The 24,754-nt window shown below is 52.4% G+C and overlaps 6 protein-coding genes across 6 annotated transcripts; 3 read left to right on the top strand and 3 right to left on the bottom strand.

Moving 5' to 3' along the window:
* Window positions 1-479: 479 nt before the first annotated feature.
* Window positions 480-2,155, bottom strand: AYO20_03542 (hypothetical protein; the record flags this gene model as incomplete). Its single annotated transcript, XM_022641844.1, has 2 exons — window positions 480-1,857; window positions 1,914-2,155. The coding sequence occupies 2 exons, from the start codon at window positions 2,153-2,155 to the stop codon at window positions 480-482; spliced, it is 1,620 nt and encodes a 539-aa protein (XP_022502077.1).
* A 1,549-nt stretch (window positions 2,156-3,704) lies between these two features.
* Window positions 3,705-5,067, top strand: AYO20_03541 (hypothetical protein; the record flags this gene model as incomplete). The annotated part of the gene is made up of 3 exons (XM_022641843.1): window positions 3,705-3,989; window positions 4,055-4,422; window positions 4,485-5,067. The coding sequence occupies 3 exons, from the start codon at window positions 3,705-3,707 to the stop codon at window positions 5,065-5,067; spliced, it is 1,236 nt and encodes a 411-aa protein (XP_022502076.1).
* Window positions 5,068-5,902: 835 nt separating this feature from the next.
* AYO20_03540 (hypothetical protein) lies at window positions 5,903-7,384 on the top strand (the record flags this gene model as incomplete). Its single annotated transcript, XM_022641842.1, has 1 exon — window positions 5,903-7,384. The coding sequence occupies one exon, from the start codon at window positions 5,903-5,905 to the stop codon at window positions 7,382-7,384; it is 1,482 nt and encodes a 493-aa protein (XP_022502075.1).
* Window positions 7,385-9,356: 1,972 nt separating this feature from the next.
* On the top strand, window positions 9,357-10,055 carry AYO20_03539 (hypothetical protein; the record flags this gene model as incomplete). Its single annotated transcript, XM_022641841.1, has 1 exon — window positions 9,357-10,055. One exon carries the CDS (start codon window positions 9,357-9,359, stop codon window positions 10,053-10,055), a length of 699 nt encoding a protein of 232 aa, XP_022502074.1.
* An 8,243-nt stretch (window positions 10,056-18,298) lies between these two features.
* On the bottom strand, window positions 18,299-18,904 carry AYO20_03538 (hypothetical protein; the record flags this gene model as incomplete). Its single annotated transcript, XM_022641840.1, has 1 exon — window positions 18,299-18,904. The coding sequence occupies one exon, from the start codon at window positions 18,902-18,904 to the stop codon at window positions 18,299-18,301; it is 606 nt and encodes a 201-aa protein (XP_022502073.1).
* Window positions 18,905-22,646: 3,742 nt separating this feature from the next.
* AYO20_03537 (hypothetical protein) lies at window positions 22,647-24,498 on the bottom strand (the record flags this gene model as incomplete). Its single annotated transcript, XM_022641839.1, has 3 exons — window positions 22,647-23,080; window positions 23,160-24,021; window positions 24,112-24,498. 3 exons carry the CDS (start codon window positions 24,496-24,498, stop codon window positions 22,647-22,649), a joined length of 1,683 nt encoding a protein of 560 aa, XP_022502072.1.
* Window positions 24,499-24,754: the final 256 nt, after the last annotated feature.

Raw genomic sequence — 24,754 nt, 5'->3', positions numbered from 1 at the left:
TGAAATAATTTTCGATTCGAAAATTCTTGGGTAGAAGGAAAGTGAGCCGAGAACAGACTAACCTCTTCTGGTTAATCACCTTGCCGCTTGCCGTCTGGACAAATCCACTGATAATAGACTTTCGCAATCTCCTTGTCCACCCACCTTAATGTTCTTTAAATTAACGAGGGCTCTTCAAGGACTTTAGAGCCGTCTACCTACGAGTACCGAGTTACGTGGAACACAAATCACCAAGGTCATCCGACTTTCATACCGACTCAGCATTTTCCTCTTGAAGATCCGACGTTCAACATCGTAGCGGATGTCTTTGTATAGATTTCTGCACAAACTGGAATCGGTCAAAGATCTGGGGATCGACGTTCGCTATCTAGGTATATACATCTCGCCGCTTCATATACTCAGCCAATGGCTGGAGGGTACATAACAGACCGCCAGCGGAAATCCGCATGAACTTTCTCCTCCCCGCCCTGCTAATCTATTTATTCCTGCGCCTTGACGAAATCGATGACGGCGACGTTCGGACCGGGCCAGTGCTTCCGCGCGCGCAGGAACCACAAGGCGATGGCGAAGAAAAACACAAACAGGAAGATCGGTCCCGCGTAGTTCATGTTCGATGCGGTCACGGGTAGCGTGCTCGGAATCGGCAGGAACACCATGATGTACAGCGTGTAGACGAGCGCGAAGCTGTTGATGTAGACCCCGTACCGGCCCAAGTTCCATCCGCCCAGCTCGAGAGGTTTGCCTCCGTGCGACGAGGTCCAACGCGCCAACAGCATTGCTGAGATGGCAGTGCCATACGAAAAGTACAGCGCTAGCGAGGACAGTGCCGTGATGGCTCCAAATGCGGTCGTGGAGCCGATGTTGAGGAGCGACAGCAGCATGACAACGACAAGCGAGAGCCAGATTGAACGTATTGGCACATGGTGGGTCGAGTCCACAAGCGCGAACCATCGAGGTAACCCACCATCCCGGGACCAAGCCCAAGTCAGTCGCGACACTGAGGCGATGGACGCAATGTTAACACAGAACGAAATAACAAAAAGTCCACAAACCATCGCAGTGGTCGCTTTGACAGACCCAGTAACGCGGAGAAGGATGGTGATGATGGGGAAACCAGAGTTGAGCACTTCGTCAATGGGTCCCATGGCACTGAGGATGGCAATCACCATGGCGTATGCAAGGACACCATTCAGGGCGATTGACCAGAATGTTGCGCGTGGCACCGCCTGAGGAGCCTTCTTTGTTTCCTCACTGAGATGGCACGAATCGTCAAATCCAGTGAAACTCCACGCACAGGTGAGCATCCCCAGATTCCACGCAATATACGTGTCCGTCCAGCCTGAGGATATGGACCGTTCCAAGAAGATGAACTCGGCGCTGTGGCGGCTGCCCATGACAACCAACACAACCAGAAACAGGATAAACAGACAGACGTGCAATATTCCCGCCACAAGCTCAAGCCAGGGCACCACAGCAAAGGTCGTGCCGAAAGAATTGATCAGACCCTGGACGAGCAGGATGGCGATCATGATCAGTGTGATGTGCCAGGTCTCGGGGACGTAGCTGGGATGATTGAGCATCGCCAACTGCTGCAGAATGATAGCGGTGATATTTGCGATGCCGGCGAGCAAAGAAACCCATCCAAACCACGTCATCCAGCCCTGCATCCAGGTGATGAATCTTTTTATATTCGACGGCGCGAGGTTGTATGTCCAGTGGTACTGGGCGCCGGCAATAGGAATCGTTGATGCCATCTCGGCGATGGATGCTGCTTGTGCGATAGCCCCAAAATAGACAATCACGACGCTCCAGGCAAACGTCTGCGGACCTCCGTTGTAAAGAGCAAAAAACATATTCCTGTCCCTGGTCAGCTTTTACCCCAGCGATTAATCTGCTTCTACGGGGACACTCACGTATTCATTCCTTCCCATGTGCTCATAAAGGTCAAAGAAAAGGCAAAGATCTGGGAGAAGCTGAACAACCTCCGAACTCTTGTCACGCTCTCGATCGTTTGTCCATTTCCGCCCACATTCGAGGCTGCGCCATAACCTGATTCCGCATGATCGCTGGTTTTATGGTTTCCAAAGCGGTTGACCGTCAACTGCACATCTTTGTCCACTTTATGCAGCTCGTAAGCTTCGCTGTGGTCGGACATGGTAGGTGTATTTCCCAACGGTTAGTTTGGGGGAAGATATACCGTGGAACAGGTCTTGATTGGGAAAAAAGAGCTGAGATGAGGAACCAGAGAAATGTCCTTTTACAAGGCTGAAGAAGGAAGAGAGAGGGAGAGAGGGAAAAGAGAGAGAGAGAAAGAAAAACGTGCAGCGAAAGGGTCGTGGAGAAGAGCGTGGTTAGTCCCATGTGTTCGAGGCCGACTTTATCGAGGTCAACAATGGGCCATTTCTCTTAGCGAACCCTCTAGTCTTTGACGAACAGGAATTCAGCTCAGCAGCGGAGGTGATAGCCTGGCCCATCGGGAGCGGCGTCCTCCCGGCTGCACGTTGTTAATGGGTGATACACATCCCGCCCCAGTGGATGTTTGGACGGCGTGGACGAAGCAGCTATCAACCAACGGTAAACATGGGTTTTTTTGTCAAAGGAGATGCATTGCCGAGCAGGGTTCGTCCTTGCCACATTGATGCACCTAGACGAATACTTACACGTGTGATTACAGGGGATTGGAAGTTTCGGAAGGGGAGGATTGCCAGGCGAAGAAGTTGGGGCGGGGACAAGGTGGGATCTTCAAATGACGACGGGAAATTTGCTCATTTGCCGTGTGATCATGTGCGATATGGATAGAATGACGGTCAAATGACACTTCTCCATATCGCCATCCATTGACGGACACTTTGACCGATTCGAGGGATTGTCTTCAGCCTCCCCAGCGAGCGATATTCCTTGGTCGATTCTTGGTGTAGCGAAAGTCCAAGCCTCAGCCCTCACCCATGTTTCTTACTGGTAGCGGGGAACCCGCTTCCGACTTTACAAGACTTCTAGCCAAGTGCCAAACTTGCAGGGGTCTTGTTCCCCCCCTGGGCTCTTGTGTAGATCCTTCTGTTCTGGGCTGCCTTGCCTGGCTCATTTTGGTTGGAGTTGTCCGGTAATTGGCCTGAGATCATTTCCATGGATTATGGGAGGACACATAGACGTGATAATCTGTTGAACACGCCACGTTCTTAGCAGTTCCAAGCTCCTCGGATCGCGTTTTGCCATGAGGAAGAATGGGATATGCTCGATCTTGGAGGACAATGGAAGAAAAAAAAAGCATTCCCAGTAGAAGATACATGATCCAAACGTGAACAAAGTACTGTATTTCGTGTTGCTGGTCTCTGGGGAAGCCTAGTGGTTGGATTGTGGCGGCTGGGCTGCTGGTCCCCTGGACAAACGCAGACATGCTGGGCTTCATTCCCCTGCAAACACGAGCCGTAGTGGAATCCTGATACCACAGGGCAGCCTCAGGAGCGGCATGCTGGCTGGGGGGGCCCCCATTCGGATCAAGTATAGCCATAGGACAGCTTAGCCAGGTGGCCAACCATGCAAAGCCTGGCCAGGTCGATCACCACCACCTTGCCCTGCCCATCGTCGGGGAATAACAGACGCCAGATGCCCACCGTCTGCGTGCCTTTTCAACTCTGGAGTTTGTTTCTTGATACTGTTCAACCCTCGTCTCTGCGCTTCGTCCACATCCTACCACGGCAGTCAGGATGGCGGATCAAGAGTCTCCTGCTTTCTTTCAGATCTCCCCCAACAACCATGCGCCGTGGGTTGTGGTGACGGCCACGGTATTTCTGATATACTCGATTATGGCCGTCGTGTTCAAGGTCGTGTCAAAGCTTCACCTCACGTTCATGAAACTATACGACTGGCTGATAGTCGCATCGACAATCACTGCACTGGTGCAAACCACCTGTGTCATCGCTGCGTGCAAGCATGGCCTAGGGCGACACCATGATGCCGTGTCCAACGACCAGTCTGCCTCCTTCTCACGAGTTATGTTGTGACCATGTCTTTCCTCCCTCCCCCATAGAGGATGGATCTGCTGACAGAAGTACAGTATACATACGCAGCCCAGATGCTTTTCATCATCGCCTGCGCCTTCGCAAAAGCATCCGTCGTCTCTTTTGTCATGGCTATAGCGCCACAGCGACGGATTCAACGCTTTTGTTACGCCCTGCTGGCTATCATCGTTGGCTGGACAGTTTCTGGGGTCTTCGCAATCGCCTTTCAGTGCAAACTACCACAGCCGTGGATATTCGAGGACGGAAAATGCATCGATCAGGAGGCGCTCTCGCTCTTTCTAGGGATCGTGAACATCCTGACAGACCTGGCCCTGGTCGCCATCCCCTCGGCCATGATGTGGTGGGTGCAGACAAACACGACCAGAAAATGGCAGGTCGTGACCTTGTTCGCCTCTCGAATCATGTATGTGCCAAAAATGTCCTCGGGAACTTTGAAAAGAGCCTCGCACTGATATGTCAAGACAGTGTTCCCATTTTCATCATCGTCCAGCTTGTCGAGTATCGCAAATTGTACGAATCTGACGACAGGAGCTGGAACATGGTCGGCCCGGCCATCTGGAGCCAACTGGTGATGAACCTGTCTATCCTCACGGCATGCATCCCGAGTTTGAAAACAGTCCTCGACATGTTCAAATCCGGCACCTCGTTCTTCACCGTCCCTGCCCAGTACCAGACGACCGTCGACAACAGCTCTCAGGGGCTCCGATCTAAGATTGCCACCGCCGTCACGCAGCGATTCACAATGAAGCGGACGGCCAATAGGAGCCAGAACAACACCACCGCCTCGTCGAGAGAGTGGCCTACAAAACAGATGAAAGCGGTCAGTGGGCAACATTCCGCACAAGTCTCGAGTAATGTCCGGAGCCACTCTGACATGAAGGACATTCCTGTACGCAGTGAGAGCCAGAGGAGCCTGACAGAGAATGCCATCATGAGGACTGTAGCATACGAAGTCGGGTACGAGGACATGATGGCCGCACACAATGCTGCCGGGTCGGATGGGCAATCTCGAATTTCCATCAACAGCGAGGCTCAGCATTCTTACTAGACCCACAGTGCAGAGTTTCGGCCCCTCCCGTTGGTCTTGGAAGGGGAATATCGGGCCCCCCGAAGAGCCTATTGCTACCTACTATCAGTTCGATGGCTTGATAAAAAGTATGGCATAGCATGGAGGAGGGAGATGTGACATATCTTTGTATGAATATCATTGACAGACCATGTCAACACCATCCAAGTACCTCGCACAGGGACGACAGCCCTTGGGGGGAGGAGTGTTCGGCATAAAATCTCAGTCGCCCGCAGGATTCTCTGGAGGGTCTGCTAGGCGCCCACAGGCGTAGCGGACGACTTCTTGAATAGGCGAGAGCCTGAGCGATCACACGACTTGACAAGCCAAGTCCACAAGTCCAAGAACGAGTACTGGCATGGGCAACTGCAGTTTGCCCAAGCGAAAGAGGACACGGAGCTTTCCGTTTCCAACTAGCTGACGCCTCATTCAAGTAGCTAGAGGATCCCCGTTAGACGGTCTGGAGGGCCGCGGCCTGGAAAGGAGCCTAAGGAAGGGTCCGGTCGGTTAATCCTGACTCTATATCTCCACAGTGCCGTTGCAAGTGGCAAGGCCCAGTGGATTGCGGGATAACTAGCGCACAATCCACCACCCAGTGTGAACCTGGGTGCACCTGTGCGTCAAATCGAACCTGCTCAAGCTGTTGCGGTCAAGGTTTCATCAGGCGGTGGAGAAATCGACTTCTTCCCTTGAAATATCCAAGGTTAGTCATGATAGAATGGACATTTACCTATTGCAGTGCCTCGTACGGTAAATTCCTAGATATCCCGCGGGTGAGTCGTTCAACAAGTCTGTCTTTGCCAACTGGTGCTGCGAGATGCTCGAGACTGCACCACTCCTCCAATCAGACCAGGCCTCATCGGAGCAAGGGGACAATGCCAGCAATGACAGCAGCATCTGCCTCGAACCAGCCACGACATGGGAAGCCGAAACACGGGCAATGATCTCCGACACCGTGCCCTTGGTCTTGACGTACATGCTGCAATACTTCTACAGCCTGATCATCGTGTTGGTCGTCGGCCACATTGGCGAAGACGAGCTCGCTGGCGTGTCCTTGGGAGTTACAACCATGAACATTGTCGGCTTCGCCGTCTTCGAGGGCATGGCAACGAGTCTGGATACGCTGTGCGCGCAGGCCTTTGGAGCCGGCAATCGAAAAGCCGTCGGCTTACACGTCCAGAGAATGGTCCTGTTGCTGCTCCTGGTAGCTTGTCCGATTGGTGCGCTGTGGCTCTGTTCCCCCTGGATCCTGGCCGGGATGATCCCTCAGCCACAACTGGCAACTGTGGCCGGAACGTTCCTGAGGACATCGCTTGTCGGCGTGCCTGGATACGTGGTGTTTGAAGCCGGCAAGCGGTTCCTGCAGTGCCAGGGGAACTTCACTGCGTCGTTGGCCGTGCTTCTGATCTGCACACCGATCAACCTGGTCCTCAACTGGATTCTGGTGTTCCAGCTTGGGCTGGGAGTCATGGGATCTGCGCTTGCAGCGGCCCTGAGCAACAACCTCCGAGCCGCACTGCTGGTGTTGTACGTCGCTCTCTACCTCCCGGAGACGCATCAGTGCTGGCCTGGATTTCTCCCCAAGACCGCTTTCCAAAACTGGATGCCTATGATCAAGCTCGCAATCCCGGGTGCAGTTATGACACTGGGGGAGTGGTTTGCCTTTGAGCTGCTTAACTTCAGTGCTGCGTACATCAAGACCGGCGACAACAAATCCGTGAGCTCGGGACCCCTGGCAGCCCAAGCGATCCTGTCGACAACTTCGGTGTTGGTATGGCATATTCCTTTCTCTGGGAGCGTGGTGGCAAGCACCAGAATTGGTCACTTGATAGGGAGAGGTTCAGTCCGCGCCGCGAAATCAATGTCTAAATTCTACGCCGTCTTCTTCTCCGGAACCGCCCTGTTCGACATGACCCTGGCGTTCGCCGCTGGCAGTCTTATCGCATGTTTCAGCACTGCAAACACATCCAGCGAGGTTCGAGAGCTTGTTGTAGGGACACTGCCATATGTCGCCATCTTTCAAATCTTTGATGCTGCGGTTTGCTGCATCCATGGCATAATGCGCGGACTGGGACGTCAGGCCATTGGCGGCTGGGCCACATTCGCCATTAACTATTGCATTGGAGTACCCTTGGCTATGGTGCTCGCTCTGGGGCCCCCAATGCTGGGACTGCCAGGTCTTTGGTCGGGGTTATCCATCGGAGTGGCTGTTTTGGCGGCTGTGCAGGCAATTGTCTTGCGGATCATAGACTGGGAAAAGTGTGTAGTGGATGCCAAAGAGCGGGAAGAGATTCTGTGACGAGCTGCAGAGTCTGATGCCAGAGGAGGATTTGAAAAGTATGGCGCCTGGAATTGCATAGACATGTTCTAGATGGTCAAACTTTTGTCTCCTAACCCTCGAGGACCCTCTACAAGCTGAATATCAACTGTGTGATTCATACGGTAACTCACCTGATCAAAGCTCGCCTGTGTTGAGCTTCACATTATGACATAGCTGTAGCAGATAGCTGTGTCGAATATGGATGACATAGAAACTATCAGGATGGTTGTTGAGGTCTGATCCGGGCTTGTGTCGCAGTTGTGGAGTTGCACTGAGGGTTGAGAAGAAATGCATATCTTGTCAATCAGTCTCCACCACGGACGCATTTGCCAATGTTGGCAACCTCCACACAGCGGGAAATGTGTGGCTCTTGACCATTGGGGAGCTCGGCGTTGATCCTTTGTCCCCTGAAACACTCTAACTCGGCATCTTTCCGCTGATGGCGTCGAGTGATATTCGTAGATGGATCCTCCTCTCCGCTTTCGTAGCCTTTATGGTCACCACTATCTTGCCATGTTTTGCGAGCGTTTTTTGTGCCTTCAGCGCAGAACGTAGTCGGCATCGCCGAGAGAGTCTGAGACGACATTGCTCATTATTCCGGGGAATATGCATGTTGACCCGGCACAAATTACCCCCTGACCAACGGTGGCAGAGCAAGAGAAATGAGATGGGGATGAGGGGAGAGTTGGGGGCGAGGGTTGATGTACTTTACCTATGTACAGCCAGGAAACCCAGTGGCAAGCAGCAGCACGGCTTTTAAAGGGTTGCCAGCCAGTCCCAGAGGCCGTCGGTCATACTGGCCTGGAAAGCGTGTCACGCAACGGGAGAATGGGAGACTGTCTTACTCTGGAATACCAAGGACGGCCGCGATTCTCAGCAGATATCATTGCACTGTCGTCGGCCAATCAGGCGTACCACACTTGAGCAATTCCTGTCCTAACGGACAACAAGAGTCCAAATCGATGATAACAGCGTCCCCCATTGCTGATCATGACATTCCATATATTCAGTTCATTATGAGCCAGTCCTGTAGAATGAAGGGCTTCAAGGCCTTGGCGTATTTAATCAAGCCATTTGATAGCCTGAGCGTGCTCGAAGCTTTGCCTCATTCGTTCGTTGAGAGGCTGGTGGTGCTTGGAGAGAGCGAGGCCCACGATACAGCCACCCTACACTGTACACCCGTGGAACCTTGCAATGGAAGGAGACTTGTATTGCTGTAGGCGTTCATATATCGTAGCTTCTCTCAGAAGTGACTCTGCCAAATGAGGAGAGCGTTCGTATGCAGAAAAGAGTGGCTTTTTCTGGTAAATCGATTCCTTGAATTCTCCTTGGAATACGCTCAGATTGGCTAGAAGGGATGGGTAGATATGTTGAGTGGGATCGTGAACCACTATTGCATCTGTTAGAACATGGTATTCGTTTGCCGATCGTGGACTTTGGCGAAGGAAAATTTCCGGTCTTGATCGGTCGCGATGATGGTGGTGTGTAAGAATGCGGCTTCGTTCGTCGCCTCGTTCCAATACCAGCACTCGGCGGCATCAACGAATTTCATGTTGAATGTCCCATGCTCATCACAGCAGGCGTGGTTTTGGGAGATTGTATTTGAGCATCGGAGGGTACGAGACCGGCGGTAGTGGGCTGGAGGAGGCGAGCAGCGCCTGGTACCGCGCATTCAATTGGCAGAAATTGTATGTAATGCAAGAGGCACTTATGATGCCAAGACTTTAGTAAGCTAGGCCCGATTCGGGGCCTGCGCCAAACTCTCAATTTCACATGCACCTACAGAGTACGAATATGCGGTTCAGGCCGCTTTCACAATTCCCCCCAAAAAATGCTGGGCACGCTCCGTGAGGATGCGCTGAACTGAAGCAATTATAGACCTCCCTACCGAGTACAATTCTCCTCTCCACAGACCCGTCAGGCGCGTTCGAGAGCTTCGAGACACACAACCATGGAGAACCAAACATCTCGTAGGGCGTCCCCAACACAGAATTACCTGGTAGCATACAACACCGTCTGCCTGGCCCTGTGGTCCGTCATCACGCTCCGAGCCGTCTTCCTCATTCCCACGCTCTTCGCACTCGGCAAGCCTCAGGGCCTGCTCGACGCTCTCTTCCCCCTCCTCAAATGGACCCAGACGATCGCCCTGCTCGAAATCCTCCATGCCACCGTGGGCCTTGTGCGAGCCAGCCCCCTCACGACGGCAATGCAAGTCGCGTCGCGGATATTGGTGGTCTGGGTTGTACTCAACTTGTTCCCACAGATCGTCGCCACGACCAACAGCTACGGCAAGTCCGTGCCGGGTTCGACGACGGGGCCGATCGCTTTTGCGGGGATCTTGCTGGCCTGGGGGACCACAGAAGTCATTCGATACGGGTTCTTCGTGTGGAAGGCCGCGATCAGTGAAATGGTCCCGACTGGCCTGACCTGGCTCCGATACAATACTTTTTTCGTCCTGTACCCCATCGGTATCTCCAGCGAATGTCTGCTCATGTACCTCGCATTGAAGCCAGCCGCGAAGCAGGGACTACGGATCGATCTGCTGTTGAAGGCTGTCCTGCTCATCTACGTCCCGGGGAGCTATATTCTGTACACTCACATGATGGCCCAACGGCGCAAGGTCATGAAGGGCAAAGGAAAATCCGCTTGAGAGAGACACATGTCACTTGGGGGAACCATTAAAAAATGATATGCGGGTCTTGAGAGTATGAGGCACCTGGTGAATCCAGCATCCAGACAAATTTCAGGCAGGAAATCGATCAATGGCTGACACCAGTGGTCTCCAAACCCAACCCTGTGCTTCGATGCCTTGGGAGGAAAGCAATGCTTCCAGGTCACCGAGAGATGGAGGAGAACATGTGGAATATCAGAAAAATGCTACAGAGTATACATACACAGCTGTCTCGAGGAGCTGGAAGAGATGGGCTATCCCTGATAATCGATGCGGCATATGGGCCTCTACAACGGGATTGCTTGCGTCTTGGGTTATGAGAGACAAGCAGACATCGAATGGATGAACACGGTGTCAACGGCAGTAGCCTCGGCATTGTGCCTCACATAGCAGAGTGGTCATATCACCAGGATACGAGGCCGCCATGGTCTATTTTGTTATATTCCTCAGTTCCATACCATCAGTACTGGAGAACGTAAACTCGTCGATCCGGTCCTGGATGGTTGTTTTATCCAGGTTTGAGTCTCTGATGAAACTTCGATAGAGGTATGACCTCTCGCTTCTCACGGTGTTGAGCGCTTCGTCGCTGAAGTCTATAGGCTGCCATGGCCTATCTTGTTATATTCCTCAGTTCCATACCATCAGTACTAGAGAACGTAAACTCGTCGATCCGGTCCTGGATTGTTGTTTTGTCCAGGTGTGAGTCCGCGATGAAACTTTGGTAGGCCCGTCGTCGTGTCCCAGTACACATTGTTCTGGAGTAATGCCCTGTGGGCGTGCTCCAAGTTGTGTCTTTAAAAGGTTGTACCCTAGAAGGTTATGTTACCATCGAGAGATCGAGAGACGTATCGTTGAGCGTATCGGGGATGCTTCAATAGGGGTTGTGTTGGCTGGGGCGTTTGGCAGCAGAGGATACCCTTTATCCTCGTACTCTGACGACGTACCTTGTCCGAACACGAAGACGCTCTTCCGGTGCTTCTTCTTATCCAGGAGAATCTTCCCTTCGAATCGTCTGCGTCGGGTCTCGTGGAAACAATCTGACTGGCGCAAATATGACAGGCATCTCATTCTTGTCCTATCATCTACCTCCATGTCAGGCAGGGCCACTTGTCATTTTTCGTCGGTTGAATCCGTACTCGTGCCAAAATGTATCTGTGAAGGGATGAGTTTGACAGGCCGTTGATCCGCGGACTCTGCCGGCTTCCGCGCATCTGACTGCTTGCGGTACAGTTCGCGGGCTGTATGGTTTCGCGGTTCGCGGTTGGTTGAGTGGGACATCCAACACAAAATTTCCTGGATGGCCCCCACTGCATTTGGGCTCGTCTGATCCACTACTGGGCGTGACGATTTCAGTGACTTGGCAAGCGCGCCGTTGAGCTTGGGGTCTCCAAGCGATTCTCGATAACATCCGTGTCCTTGTTTGTGTTTGGGAAGTCTCGTTTCTGGGTGTATGAGTCGAGATCTTTTTTCTTGAATTTCAAATCTGCTGAGCCTGATGTCCGATAACTCGAACACTTGATTGTTCTCTCTCCGCGTTCCAGAGAATAGGATAGTCTCGAGCTTGACAATAGAGTTGATTGTCCGAGAAGTCGTCCCGATCTAGGCTTTCTTGTGTGTTGTTCTTCTTCTTCCCTGCTCCTGTTCTCTGTGTTGGAAGACGAATCTTCCCAGATTGCGGGTTTGTAGGCGGGTTTGTAGTAGACCATCCGCTAGGCGAAATAATGAAGACCATAATCGTGCGACGTCGTGTAGGTCAATGGTGGAGTGCACATCTTCATATAGACTTCGAGTGAGCCGCCCTATGAGTGCCCCAGAAGGGTATTCAACCTGTCTCGTTGAGCAAAGGAGCCAACACAGCGCACGATGCTTACCTGGTGTCGAGGGAACTATAGCGCCTCAGCCATTCTGCATTTGGCTTCGAGGATGGCACGCTCGTCAGCCTGGAATAACTTGATCACGTATGTATATATTTATTAGATACCTGGAAGACCGGATTAGCGAGGGTAAATACAGCCTGATAGGGACTGGGCACCAACTTTGTTCACCGTATAGAAACGGCCATGTAAGACTTTGAAACGAGAGTAGCATCTGTGCGTGGCGTGGTATTGAGAGCGAGCGTATTGAACGTAGGCATAGAATGCTCCGAGCGTAGAATGCTGCAAATTGCTGGATTGGGCCATGGAGAAGCATAGCGTGTAGCAGCTACATATTCTCATAGCAATGTTTCTTTTTGATCCTTCGATGCGCAGCAAAGGAACAGACAGGCCCTGTGGCTGCTCGTGTCTGGGAACACGAACCCGCCGCAGGCACACTGGTCACTAGGACCGATGCGCCCAACAAGCCGTCCGAGTCTTTCCAATTTGGAAGCGAGCAGTTGGAGCTTATGGCTGCTTGTTCTGAGGTGTATTGGTATCTTTGCATTTAGATGTCAACCCCTGCTTCGAGCTCTTCATGAAGTGCGTGACCTTGTAACAGCACTCTTTGCTCTGGCGGCAACGTCTTTGCTACCACTTCGAATACCAAAGGTTGGGCATACCGAAGCAACATTGCGGCGTGGGGAGAGTAGGTACAAGTGAGCGGCGAGCGTTGGCTGATGACCACCTCGACGATGGATGTTGGGGTTTTTCTGGAGTAACATTTCCCCAGTATGACAAAGGCTCTCGGTGTCTGTCACCGTCGTGTTACACCCGCCTTGCCGCGAAGCTCTACGGCACCACGAGGCCGCCGCCATGATCCACAACTCGAAGATTTGGTAGTTGATTCGTCAACTCCATACATTTGCTGGGAGAAGAGGCAAAATGGATAGGGAGAAGATGTTCTGAACAACCCATTGCAGAAGGGAGGAAGGGGAACTTTATAGCCCTGGAGCATTGTATGTGTCGCTCGGGCGCTTCCACAAGAGCCACGTAGTAGGAGCTGATTGGCAGCACTGCAGCAACATGCATGAACCAACTGCCTGCGCCCATCAAGTCAGCTTGGGCAGCAGTCCTGGATGATTTGAGGTGGTGCAGTTCAAAGCATGTGCCCATTCGAGGCCTCACATCGTGCATAACCGAAAGTGGAACTACCTGACCAAACACAAGGGCCGAAAAGATGAAGGCCTTTGGCTGTCGAAGCAAAAGAAGCCAGCAAGGCACTTACTGAGCGAGTAGGGGACAGAGACCTCTTGCTGAGTCTGTCGCAGGTAAGATAACCTGACAACCACCCGTGACCAGACTCCGTGGCGGTGTCGAACAACCAGAAAATGTGGTTCAGATCATTTCCGATGTCAAGCACAATGCAGCTTCTGATATCGCGACCCTCGTCGACGCCCTCCAGCCGAACTCTCCGAATCTGAAGAGGCGGTCTTGGGGTGCATGAACATGGGCTGACTCCTTCTCAACAGCGACATGTATCCGGCCGGGTTCTTGGATGAGACTTACCGCACCATCTTGCTACGTCCGGTCTGGGACCGAGACTTCTGCTAGCCGACCTCGAGCACTCTTGAAACACTGCAACAGACAAACGTCTCCAGTGATACCCCGAGTGGGCAGTAGTAGAGGCTGTTGAAGAACCGCAGCATCAGACACCGCGGGCCGGCTATTCAAGCGCGATCAACGACACGTCGAGGGCGACCCTTTTTGCCCGCATTCTCCTCGTTTACTGACCAAAGCCCCCGCCACAGCTGCGTACTTATTCAACGCTCTGCTACAGTCAGCTGAAACCAAAGGGGAAACATCCGATCCATCGTTCAACTTGGCTGTGTCTCAGAAGACTGGGGATCTCCCCAACTCAAGATACCTTGTTAGCAATGTTGGAGGGGGAGTTGAAAGAAGGTCCCGGGCAAAAAGCAGCTTGAAACATCATGCCAGGAATGTCCTAGCGACTCTCACCAGGTCGCAAGTGCAGAGGTTCGCAGGATCAAGCGGCACGCTGGTACACAAATAAACCCGAAGGAGGGCGACAACCCCCGTCCCTGTTCGAATTCGGACTCGGACTCCTGGCTTCCCATTCAGGGACAAGCCACAGCTTTGGGGATGTTTCTCACCGACGAAGAAAGTCGCGGCTCTTCGGCTCGGGAAGCACTACACGAGAAGCTTGATCCTTTGGAGGGGACGGAGTTCTCTCGCATCGTGCCCTTGACCGTAAGACCGCGCCACAACTGCGCACTGAGGCACTAACATAACAAGGAACTCGTGGGCGGATGGAGGTCGTAACGGGCAGGGCACTGGGCACGGCGGTGGGAGAAGTACATAGTGGAGAAGGTTGTGGTGGCTACTTACTTATTGCTACCACGACCGAAGAACCAAAAATCCCCGCCCGTTGTGCGCTTCAGCAATAATTCCTGTCGAGAAACCGTTTTCCGTCCTCAAGTACCGGTACTTGTACCACGGTCGAAGTAACTAGTCTCCAGGCACTAACAAGCGTACCTGGCAGAGCAGCAGCGCCAAAAAGATGCGTATTACTTCAGCTGACGGGATATATATCCACCCACCCACCTCCCCCACATCAACAACCACCGAGAAACTCGTACTCGGTACACCGCCCGGAACGACCTAGTTAGTACCTTCGGAGCGAGGTGTGTGCACTGTGCACTTGTGCAAGCAGATCATCATCCCCACAGACTTCCTCAACGGGCTATATCACACTCGGTTGTGTGACCGTGTGGACCACGACGGAGAACTGGTAGTTATGAGGTCTCACGACACCGAGGCGAAGAAATCAGTGAACTCACTCTCCAACTCCACTTTTATCCGTCCAGGCGCCAAACATTACATACGGAACAAGTATGTAAGTATTCGGTAGACAGTACTGGTACGAGTAGGTACCCTAGGTAACCTAGGTGGGTAGATAGTGATGGGTGAGAGGAGCCAAGCACCCCAAGCACCCCAAGCTACGGTATCGACACATAAGCATAAGATGGGCACCTACCCACAAGTAGGTCCTTGATCCCTTCGACATTGTGGGGGCCGACAACGGGTTTTTCAAAAGTTTATGAAGGTACGTACCGAGTATGTAAGACCAAGCAAAGGGCCACTGAGGGGTGCGCCAGTACGCCTGAGCGGACGTCCGACTGTCCTGATCGTCCTGACCTTTGGCAGTGAAAGGATTACTACTACATACCTCCGCACTGGTATGAGTAGAACCGTTTGAATCCGAGATTGAACGAAGGCGTCAAAGGCGGCGAGAATAAAAAATTCCGAAAACACCGATGAACATTGACCGACAACAAGGGAATGCCCAAGGCAGCAAGGTAGTTAGTCGCGGACAAACCTCTCGGATTCGGGGTTTGGGAATTCCCAAGTTTGGATTGACCATGTACCGAGAACATATTGCCTAACTCGTACTTACATACATTACTTTGTAAGGAATCGATTTGCCTCGCCGCCACACGCCACACGCCCCACGCCACACCACACCGGTCCTTCAGAAGAGATGTCTGGACAACCACCACCAACGGGACAACCAGATCTCCGAGGGGCGAGGTGCGGACCGCTCTCCGTGACCGCAGCAAACACACCACACCACAGGCCGCAGACAAAGCGGGAAAAAGGGTCGATTTTTGTTCTTTCGTGGGGCACACTCACATAACACACAGGGTGGCCTAAAGGGGAGGGCCTTTTGGAAGAAAGTAGTTTTAACCACATTCGGTTTTGTCCCGGGTGATTATTATGCATCGGGTTTATGGGAGGGTGATTGGTGGACAAGATGGGCTGGGGACCTGGCACGATGAAGAGAGGGATGATAGGATGGATGGGTTGGTAGTGATGACTAGACAAGGGGTCCATTCTCCAATCCAATCCCATGCCTGTGTATTTGATATTCGCATCTCGGTAACCGTGAACGAGTGATATCCACTAAAGGACGTCTCATCATCGTGGCCGTGATCATGTCACTTCCAGCTACCAAATACCTAGTACCTGGTACCTGGTACCTGGGCCCGGAGACGGTAATACCGAGCACTCGCCGTGAACAGTTCGCCCATGCTTGTACCGACCGGCACACTGAGCACTTTGAAGGGCAAAAGGTACTTACATACCTCGTACATACTGTGAGTGTCCCTTTGTAGTGCACCGACTTACGGAGTATAGACTCGGTACTTGCATCTCGTAGGTGTACATGATGATGGAAAAGCCACACACGTACCTCGTACTCCGTAGGTAGATTGCCGACGCATCCCGCACGCCTTGCATGCTTTATTGGGACAAAATGGATACCCGTTCACTAGTGCTAGTCCATTTCTCAATGTCCTGCAACCCATGAGTAAGTACTGGTTTGTCCTCGGGTACTCAAACAAGTAACTCCGTACACAAGGAATAACAATCCGTTGCCGAAGGTGCCGAGCAACAGCCAATAACTTGCCGTTTTTACTCATACACCTGTAGCTGCACCGGTGCACTGCTTCTGCTGATGCTGCGAACGAGGAGACGGACTTACTTGCTGATCGTAGGATCTACCTGTAGTTACGCCCGTAACATGGTACCTAGAGGATGTACCAGTAGGAGCTAACTTGCCTACGAGTACCGAGTACTTGGTAAAAGCCTCTCGCCAAGAGGGTCAATAGTTCTACCAACCTCTGCCCATTGAGCCCCTGCCCTGCCCTGCCCTACCGATGCCGGAAAAGACCTTCTTTCCCAATATGAACATGTGAAGATCAACATCAAACTTCCCGTCAGGAGAAACAAAGAAAAAGACTCTCTCAGATGTACAGAGTATTATGGCTCAAGGTTCTCTTGTGATCTGTGATGGGGGTCTGTCTCATCATCATCATCCAAGGCCTAGATCTGTCCATGCATGCAGAATAGAGTAACGATGTACTTGGGTCGGGCAAGTAGGGTTTTTGATGAAGAATCCAAGCCCGCGCCCGTGTTAGTATTGAACGATGATCGATTGCGTCACCTGGAGATGAAAAATTGTCTCGTATGGTAATTGAGGGTGATAGGCAGCTTCCAGAAGGAGACAAAACCCTTTCTTCTCCCCTTTAGCGGAATTCCGGAGTCCTACAAGGTTAAAAAGCATGATGAACTAATCTCACCAAAAAGAGCGAAAAAAGGGGGAGAAAGTCAGGACATGCAGCGGGGGAACAGGGCAGGGGAGAAGTTAAAGATCTCACCGCATGAGCCAATGGGAGGTCAAATTTCCCGTACAGCCCAGCCCCCAGAAACTTCCTTTGTCCTTCGTTCTTCGTGCTTGATCCTCGTAGGGCTTGCGATGGTGGGGCCAAAACTCTCGAATTGGCCCGACGACGGACCGTGAACTCGATTTGCGAACTTCGGTTGGATCGACAACCAGTGGCTGAAACTTTGAGAACTTTTTCTCCGTGGGTCTAGCTAGTTGGCTAGCAAACGTGTCGATTGCTGCAAGCTACAGCTGCAGGTATAGGGAGAAAAATAAAGTAAGGAAGAAGAAGTTCTGCAGCATAAGGTTTCTGGGGAGAGAAAAACAAAGGGAGAAATGAAATGGGTTTGTGTGTAAGAGGGAGAGACAGGGAGACACTAGGCAAGAAGCGGTAGAGGGCAGGAGGCAGAATCTCTCACCTGGCAAGAGCCAAACACGAACGATCTCGCTTAGCCCCCCCAATCCATCATCATCATCGTCGACTCATCATTCGTGGATCCACCTCGAAACTTGGCCCTGATGAGGCAAGTCTACGCTCCACAAGGTTGCCGCCATCTTGCGAAGAGCGTGTACCTGGCTACCTGGGGGACATGTAACATACCGAGTAACAAACTTCTTTGCGAGCTTGGCTTCCGGATTACTGGATCCTGTATTGCCGGCCAGGCAGCTGACGATGAAAGAAAGTCTAAAAACTTGCGCTGCTGGCTGCTGGTCTCTCGAGTGTTGCGGTTACACGTTATACGTTACATGAGACCATAGCCTCCAAAGACGGAAATAACTGAGACTATGCGAGTTTGAACAGAGAACAGCGTTGAGCAAAATCTCGTCTGATTGATCGTGTACTAGCTGTTATACATGGGTATCATTATCCAATTCATCATCGTGTGGACCAGGGCCATCCGAAGCAGGCTGCTGCTACCGGTACACCAGGTCTCTCCAGTCTCCAGTCTGGTTTCTGGAGATGCTAAGAATATCTCTCCCCCTTCAAAACATAGGAAAACCGGCTCCCTTGTGTGCTTGAATAAATCGCTCATTTCGCTTTTGTCGCTATCCACGCCGTGTGCCCACATCCCCCAAGAATTGCTTGTCGTAATAAATAATGGTACAAGAAGACATGGCACTGTTTAGTGCGTCACGTGTACCATACTGGGTCTTCTCTCATAGGTATAGCCATATGCTACCGGGCCACTCGCATAGGCGTATTGTGCATCGTAGCTGTACGAGTAGTCGTATTGCTGTTCCTGGAGATCCCGCAGGAGTTCCTCCTCCAAGTCCTCTTCCTGGTCGAGCAAGTCCTCCACCGCGGTAGCACATCGGTCATGGGCCAACCTCAGGCCTTCGGTGGCATCCACCCCAGTGACTCTGCAGATACTGAGAATGGAATTGAGCTTGGATCGTTGGGTCTGAAACTGGGCTTCGATTCGCTTCGAGGCTGAGATGATGGATCCGTATGGGCTGGCGGATTGGGCAATAGGTGACGAAGCCACAGGGCTGGATGGTGCCGAAGAGATGGGTGAATTTGTAGGTGTGCCGGTAGTGAGATTGTAGCGAGCCGACAGGGGAGAATGAGAGGCGATCAGTGTTGCCAGTTTCCAAATATCACAGTAGATGCATTCTTCTACACATGCCGACGAGAGGACTGTCTGGGTGGCTGCCAGTTGTTGTTGGGTAGACACCATGGGCCGGAGACCCCTCAGGATCGCCGTCTTTGATTTGCAGCTTGAAGGCATTGTGTTGTGTGTTGGAAGATTGTTGATGGGAGTGTCCGACAGAGTTGCTGATATAGATAATTGTCTTGAAGGTGTCAGTCGAGGGGTCATGGAATTCGAGCAGATTTGATGTCTGAGATGTAGGAGCTTGGGACACGAGACTGGGTGGATAGCTGTCGATCTTCTGTTGCATGGCAGGGAGGAAAACGACGAGGCGGGATGGGAAGGGCAAGATATAATATGCGAATCTCACTTTCGGAGGTTTAATATGATGACTACCTTAGCCCCTGGTTCATTTGGAACATCAGATTCAGGTGAAGGTAAGCAGGTGACTCTGGACTCACTCACCGTTGGAACCCTGGATGGACAGTCAGGATCAAAATGCAGCCACGCATCTGAACCCCCAAACAAGGGATGGTGGCATCCAGGTCACATTGTGCTGAGTCGAATGGGAATCATTGTTTGCGGATGCCACCACGTGGAGAGACAGGGATGGGCGTGAATGCGAGAATGCGGGCACCAGCTTTTGACGGTGAGCGAGACAAGAGTGACGGTGGTGACAGCAGATGGTGCCATGGTGGATGGTGGTGTTGGTCACTTGTCCCGAGTAGAGAAATTAGTGGGGATTTTACCAGGAGGAGCAAAAGGACAAAAGGACCCCAAGGGCCAAAGGGCACAAATGCCCAACCACTTAGCGGTCAAGTTGGGTGGCTAGGGGCCTCGAAAAGCGAAGGCAAGCCTAGCAAGCCTCCAGCAAGCCACCCAGAGATCAAGGACGATCCTTGACTAGGAGCAGCCCCTTCCTGGTCTCGCTAAGCGTCGTGACTGGTTCAGCCGGTGCCCGTAAAGTTCACCCCGGGCAGCCCTGGTGGCCTTGTGCCTCTGTGACGTGCAGGCCGGGGGTTCATTTGTGGTTACTCGGTGATGGCTAGGCAGATTCCACGCCCACAGCCGGCGGTGAGTCGAGTGGATTAAAGCAGCTCAAGGTTAGTCATCTGCAGGTAGCGTCTCCGGAACAGTCCATTTGGTAAAGACTCTCTTCCCTTTTCGCTCACCTCACTCAGCCCTCACTTCTCCCTCACTCTGGTCCTCACTTTTGGTCTCTTTATCGCCATGCCGCCAATTCATTCTCCCTCCCCCGGTATTATGACTGATTACGTCCGGGATCAAAACACTTTGCCTCATTCTCGACCGGGTCTGTTTCTGGTTGAATTCCTTCACTCAGCACTGTTCCGTCTGAGGACAATGCGAATCCACAAACTCAGTATCTCCCATGATCATCCTGCAAACCTCCAGCCCCTCCAGCAGCCCAACTAGTGAGGCAGCCCTCAAACCTTCCTAGGGTCCAGCCGCACCATACCTCATGCCGCAGACCTTGTGCCGCTTTTTCCCCGGAAAGGCGTCAACCGCAGTGACGATGTTTTCACCCCCCGGCTCATCTTTTGTTGGCTTCAGTCCTGCGCATCACACAATCTTTGCCTTCTCCGAAGATCTTCTCCTAATGATACCTGTCTTGGTTTCCTGAAGAGCTAGGCCCGCAGTCACACAGCACCTTGCCTTTCGGACTCAGATCTTATCCCGTACGCCAACTTCCGTGGTTGCTGCCGCTATTGCGGGTACCCTTCTCCGCTCTGGTGTCAGCCCTACTTCCTCGCTCCACTTAGAACTTGCTGCTTGCCCCTCACGCCCTCCTGCCTCGTTTAAGACCGGCGTGTTATTGCTTTCCGCATCGAGATTGTCTGTATCGTTCATGCATCCTTTGCTCGGTCCCTGTCTCGGCACCTCAAAACATTCAGCTATCTCAGCTGCCGTCCTTTAGCCGCTCGAAGCGAGGTGCACAAAGGTATGGTGGACCAAGTTATGGTCCGTTGATGGTGATCAAGAGCTTGGAATGTACATGGCAGACTGAACCCGGGGTAGCATACAAGAATCTATACGAACCGGCTAACGACATGTCAACATCGCCTGGCGCATGAACCGCGTCTCGTGTCCTTGTTTATCGGTGCCACCGTCACACCCTGTACTACGCAAAAACAGCCTTCTGAGTCATTCCCCTTGGGGCCTTGAGTGACATGCAGTAAGGGGGAGGCCAAGTGCAGCATGTCCACTTCTTGAATGTTATGGTTTCAGGAGAACATGGTTTGACCACAGCCTAGATCTAAATTGTTCCAGAACAATCTCCAGGCCATTTCAATCTCAGAGAGGTAGGTACTAGGGAATTGACTTCCGTCTGATATTGGGAAGTTCCGGATGCTGCTCCTTACCTGCGACGCAAGGGGTTCGTCGTTGAGCCATGAGGAAGAGCTTGTCGACGGTCCAGACAATGATTTTCGCTAAGATGCTCAAGGTCTATCTGACTCCTGTTCTCACTAGAGACAAAGCAATTTGGGGAACTTGTCAAACTCTCGTTTACACGGCCCAGACGCAGCTGCAGACACAACTTTTACGAACCACCCCGAAACCGCATCGAGGATACCCGGTGAAGGCCGAGATATCAAGGCATGTGCGACGGAAAAGACTCATAGCATCTCGCCCCAAAAAACATTGGGTCGTAAAAAAGCCCGACCCAGGTACATGATCCCCGAGTGATGAAAATGGGATCCCCATTTCTGCCTGCAATGGACAACGGACAGCGGACAGCGCAGGTGGTGACACAAAGACGACAATACCCGATGCCGGTTTATCTGCAAGGGGAAATACTGCCACAGTAATGCCATCGCAACCCATGACTGACTGACCGACCGCATTTTGCGTGGATCCGGTTACACGACGTGATGCCCCAGCCACCTACCCACCCTCCTCCTGTTCCTGCATCTTGCCTTCACCGCTGCTCGCTCGTTTAAACCGGGGAACCCAAGTAAGGATGTTTGCAGAGGAGGAGGAAACTCCGCCCCCGACTCTTTTTGGGGGAGTTGAAGCTGGAAATGCTATCCTGCTGCACGTGTCCTTGATATTTCCCATCTTCCTAAGGGAAGGGGAACAGGGAAAACTGAACAGAGCAGAGCAGAGCAGTGTGGAAAGGTCCCCAATCGACCGAGAACAAACCAACAAAGACAAAAAGGAAATACTAAAGTTTCTAGGGACGGATAAATGAACAAGCTGGATCGATGAATATTAGGTAGTAATGGGGAAAGATGTACACTATACCTACACTATACCTGGACATACATATGAGAGAGAGATACTCCAGTTTCGTCCATGCGAGGCTGCCACATAGGTATCATGTCGTGATCATGATCTACGCCACTCCCCTTCATCCCCGCACCCACACGCAGCATCGTCGCATGTATATATATACACATGTACATGTACATGGGTCTCGATCAGGATGGTAGATCAATGTATGTAATAATATTTCAACGGCGGGCGTACGTAGCCTTGCACGTCTTCGCCGGCAGTGGCTGTAATGAAATATCAAATTTGAGTGGATGTGCTTTGCTCAGCTTTGCTTTGCTTTGCTTAGCTGGCTACCTAGTTACCTACACAGCTAGGTAAGTTACTTACCTACTGCCTACTGGCTAGGTATTCAGCTATCGACGCTATTTATCTCTGCTGCTCTGTCAACAGCCAACCACACTTCTTCGTTCGTCAGGTCTGATCGTTTTTTTGAACCAAGGACTGTCTGTGAGTTACATTCCTGCGCATGGTGCTCGTAAACCGGACTCATGGATGGCACCAACCACAAACGCGCTAGACAACCAATATCTCATGGTCTGTCTGGGAGCGTCTGCATATCCATCCTCTGAGCGTCTCGTGACCCAGCCTAATATCTTGGTGGTGGTGGCGCACCGTAGCCACCCTGTTGTGGGGGATAGCCTCCCTGTGGTCCACCTTGCGGAGGTCGTCCATAACCGCCCGGTTGCTGTCCTCCATAGCCACCTTGAGGTTGGCCGTAGCCGCCCTGCTGTGGGGGATAGCCACCTTGACCAGGAGGACCACCGTAACCGCCTTGAGCTTGTCCATACCCGCCGCCTGGAGCACCACCATATTGTCCCGGAGGTGGAGCACCATAACCACCGCCTGGAGGACCTCCATAGCCGCCAGGGCCACCTTGAGGAGGTCTCGCACCAGATTTCTCGTCTTTGGTGTCGTAGCTCGAGTCGATACTACCGAGGAGGAGTTTGATAAGCCAGAGTTCGGGGGACAGCTGGACGGGTGGATTAGCACGAGACATCTCGTCAGCTTCGACTTCGTAGTCTGTAAATCGTCACGTCAGCCAGAAACGTCCTTCTGTTCCGGAGTCAAGTTTGGAGCTGTTCTCGAGGCAAATACATACTGGATGTGCAATCAATGATATCACCAATAGTAGGCTCTTCATCAAGTTTTCCCAGAAACTCTCTTGCTTTCAGGTCATTGCCGACTTGTGCAAACTGGAATGCCAACGCTCCCTTGCCGTACCGCGGATTGCGCGCCAACTCGCTCGATGCCGCCGCAATGATCTTAGCCACATCAGACGAGCTTTCGCCCGTAGGTTGACCATCGGTGATGGTGATGACCAACACGGGCTTGCGCAAGGTACCACGCCGGGCACTCTCCAGAACAAGAGGCCCGAGGATCTTGTTTTGCAATTCGCGACCCATGGGTGTGAGGCCAGAAAAGCGGGTACGCGCAATCATCTCATTGACTTGCTGCTCATTGCGAATGTTGTTGCCCTGGTCAGGAGAATTCATGAAGCGGACTTGAATGCCATCGTCGTCGAAGAGGGAGGTGGCAAATGCGACGCGTGACAAAATCAACTTGAGGTCATCAATGCGCTCTCCATTCTCTTCGAATTGCATGGATCCGCTATCATCAATGTACAAGATGACGTCGTACAGGGCCAACTTGACGATGTCCGAGGCTATTTCAGGAGAGATCCTCCATGCTGCGGCCAACTGAGCGACTTGTTGAGCGGCGCGGTTAGCGATCTGGTCGAGCATGGGATGGCCTGGTGGGTAGAAATTCTGAAGTCCTTTCTCTTGAATGGTGGCTTGGAGAAGTTGCTTGTAGGCGCCCACATTACCGACCGGAGCTACAGGCGGGCCGCCGGGGGCGCCACCAGGGGGAGCACCGCCGTACTGCTGAGGGGGAGGGCCGCCGCCATATTGTTGAGGAGGACCACCAGGAGAGGGCCCGCCAGGGTATGGAGGTTGTTGTCCCTAATAACAAAAAGGAATGTTAGTATGAGAGATCAAGAAAGACTACGCAGGTATGGGCAAGAGGTAAGAGCGCAATGTGTAGGAACGAACATATCCATATCCACCAGTTGGCTGTTGTTGCTGTTGGTACTGCTGTTGTCCGTATTGATTCTGTGGTTGTTGATACTGCGACTGATAGGACTGATATGCTGGCTGCGGTGATTGATACCCCCCTGGCTGCTGGGGGACACCTAGTTGTTGACCATACGGCGGCTGTTGCGATTGCTGTTGAGGCGCTTGCCACTGCGGAGGCTGGTAAGGTTGAGGGGATGCACTAGGTCGAGGAGGAACCGCAGGCTGATTATAAGGTGACGGAGGCGGTTGTGGCTGTTGCTGCTGATACGGCGGTTGAGAGGGGTATGGTGGCTGCGGGGTTGGTGCACCAGGATATGCAGCTCCTGGCTGAGTTTGCTGCGCGATGCGAGAGAACTTGCTCATGTTTTGCAAAAGGAATACTTCTGAGGTCGGCGGATGGAAAAAGTGTCGAGATGGAGACAGGAGGTTGAAGAAGGATAAAATGGTGTGCGGTATGGCCGGCGCAGCGCAGGACGGGATGACGCAACCAAAAGGTGATTTGGGTGGAATTGGGTGAAATAAAATTTAATTGCAAACGACTAGAAACGCGCTTACCGGTTGACCTGGTCTGGGAGCCCCAGCACCAGCTCCAGCACCAGCACCAGGGCCAGAAGCTGGA

Source organism: Fonsecaea nubica, assembly GCF_001646965.1.
Source record: "Fonsecaea nubica strain CBS 269.64 chromosome Unknown Scaff17, whole genome shotgun sequence".
Lineage (NCBI taxonomy): Eukaryota > Fungi > Ascomycota > Eurotiomycetes > Chaetothyriales > Herpotrichiellaceae > Fonsecaea > Fonsecaea nubica.
Note: the sequence above shows the minus strand (reverse complement) of the source record. Positions and strands in the feature narration are given on the sequence as shown.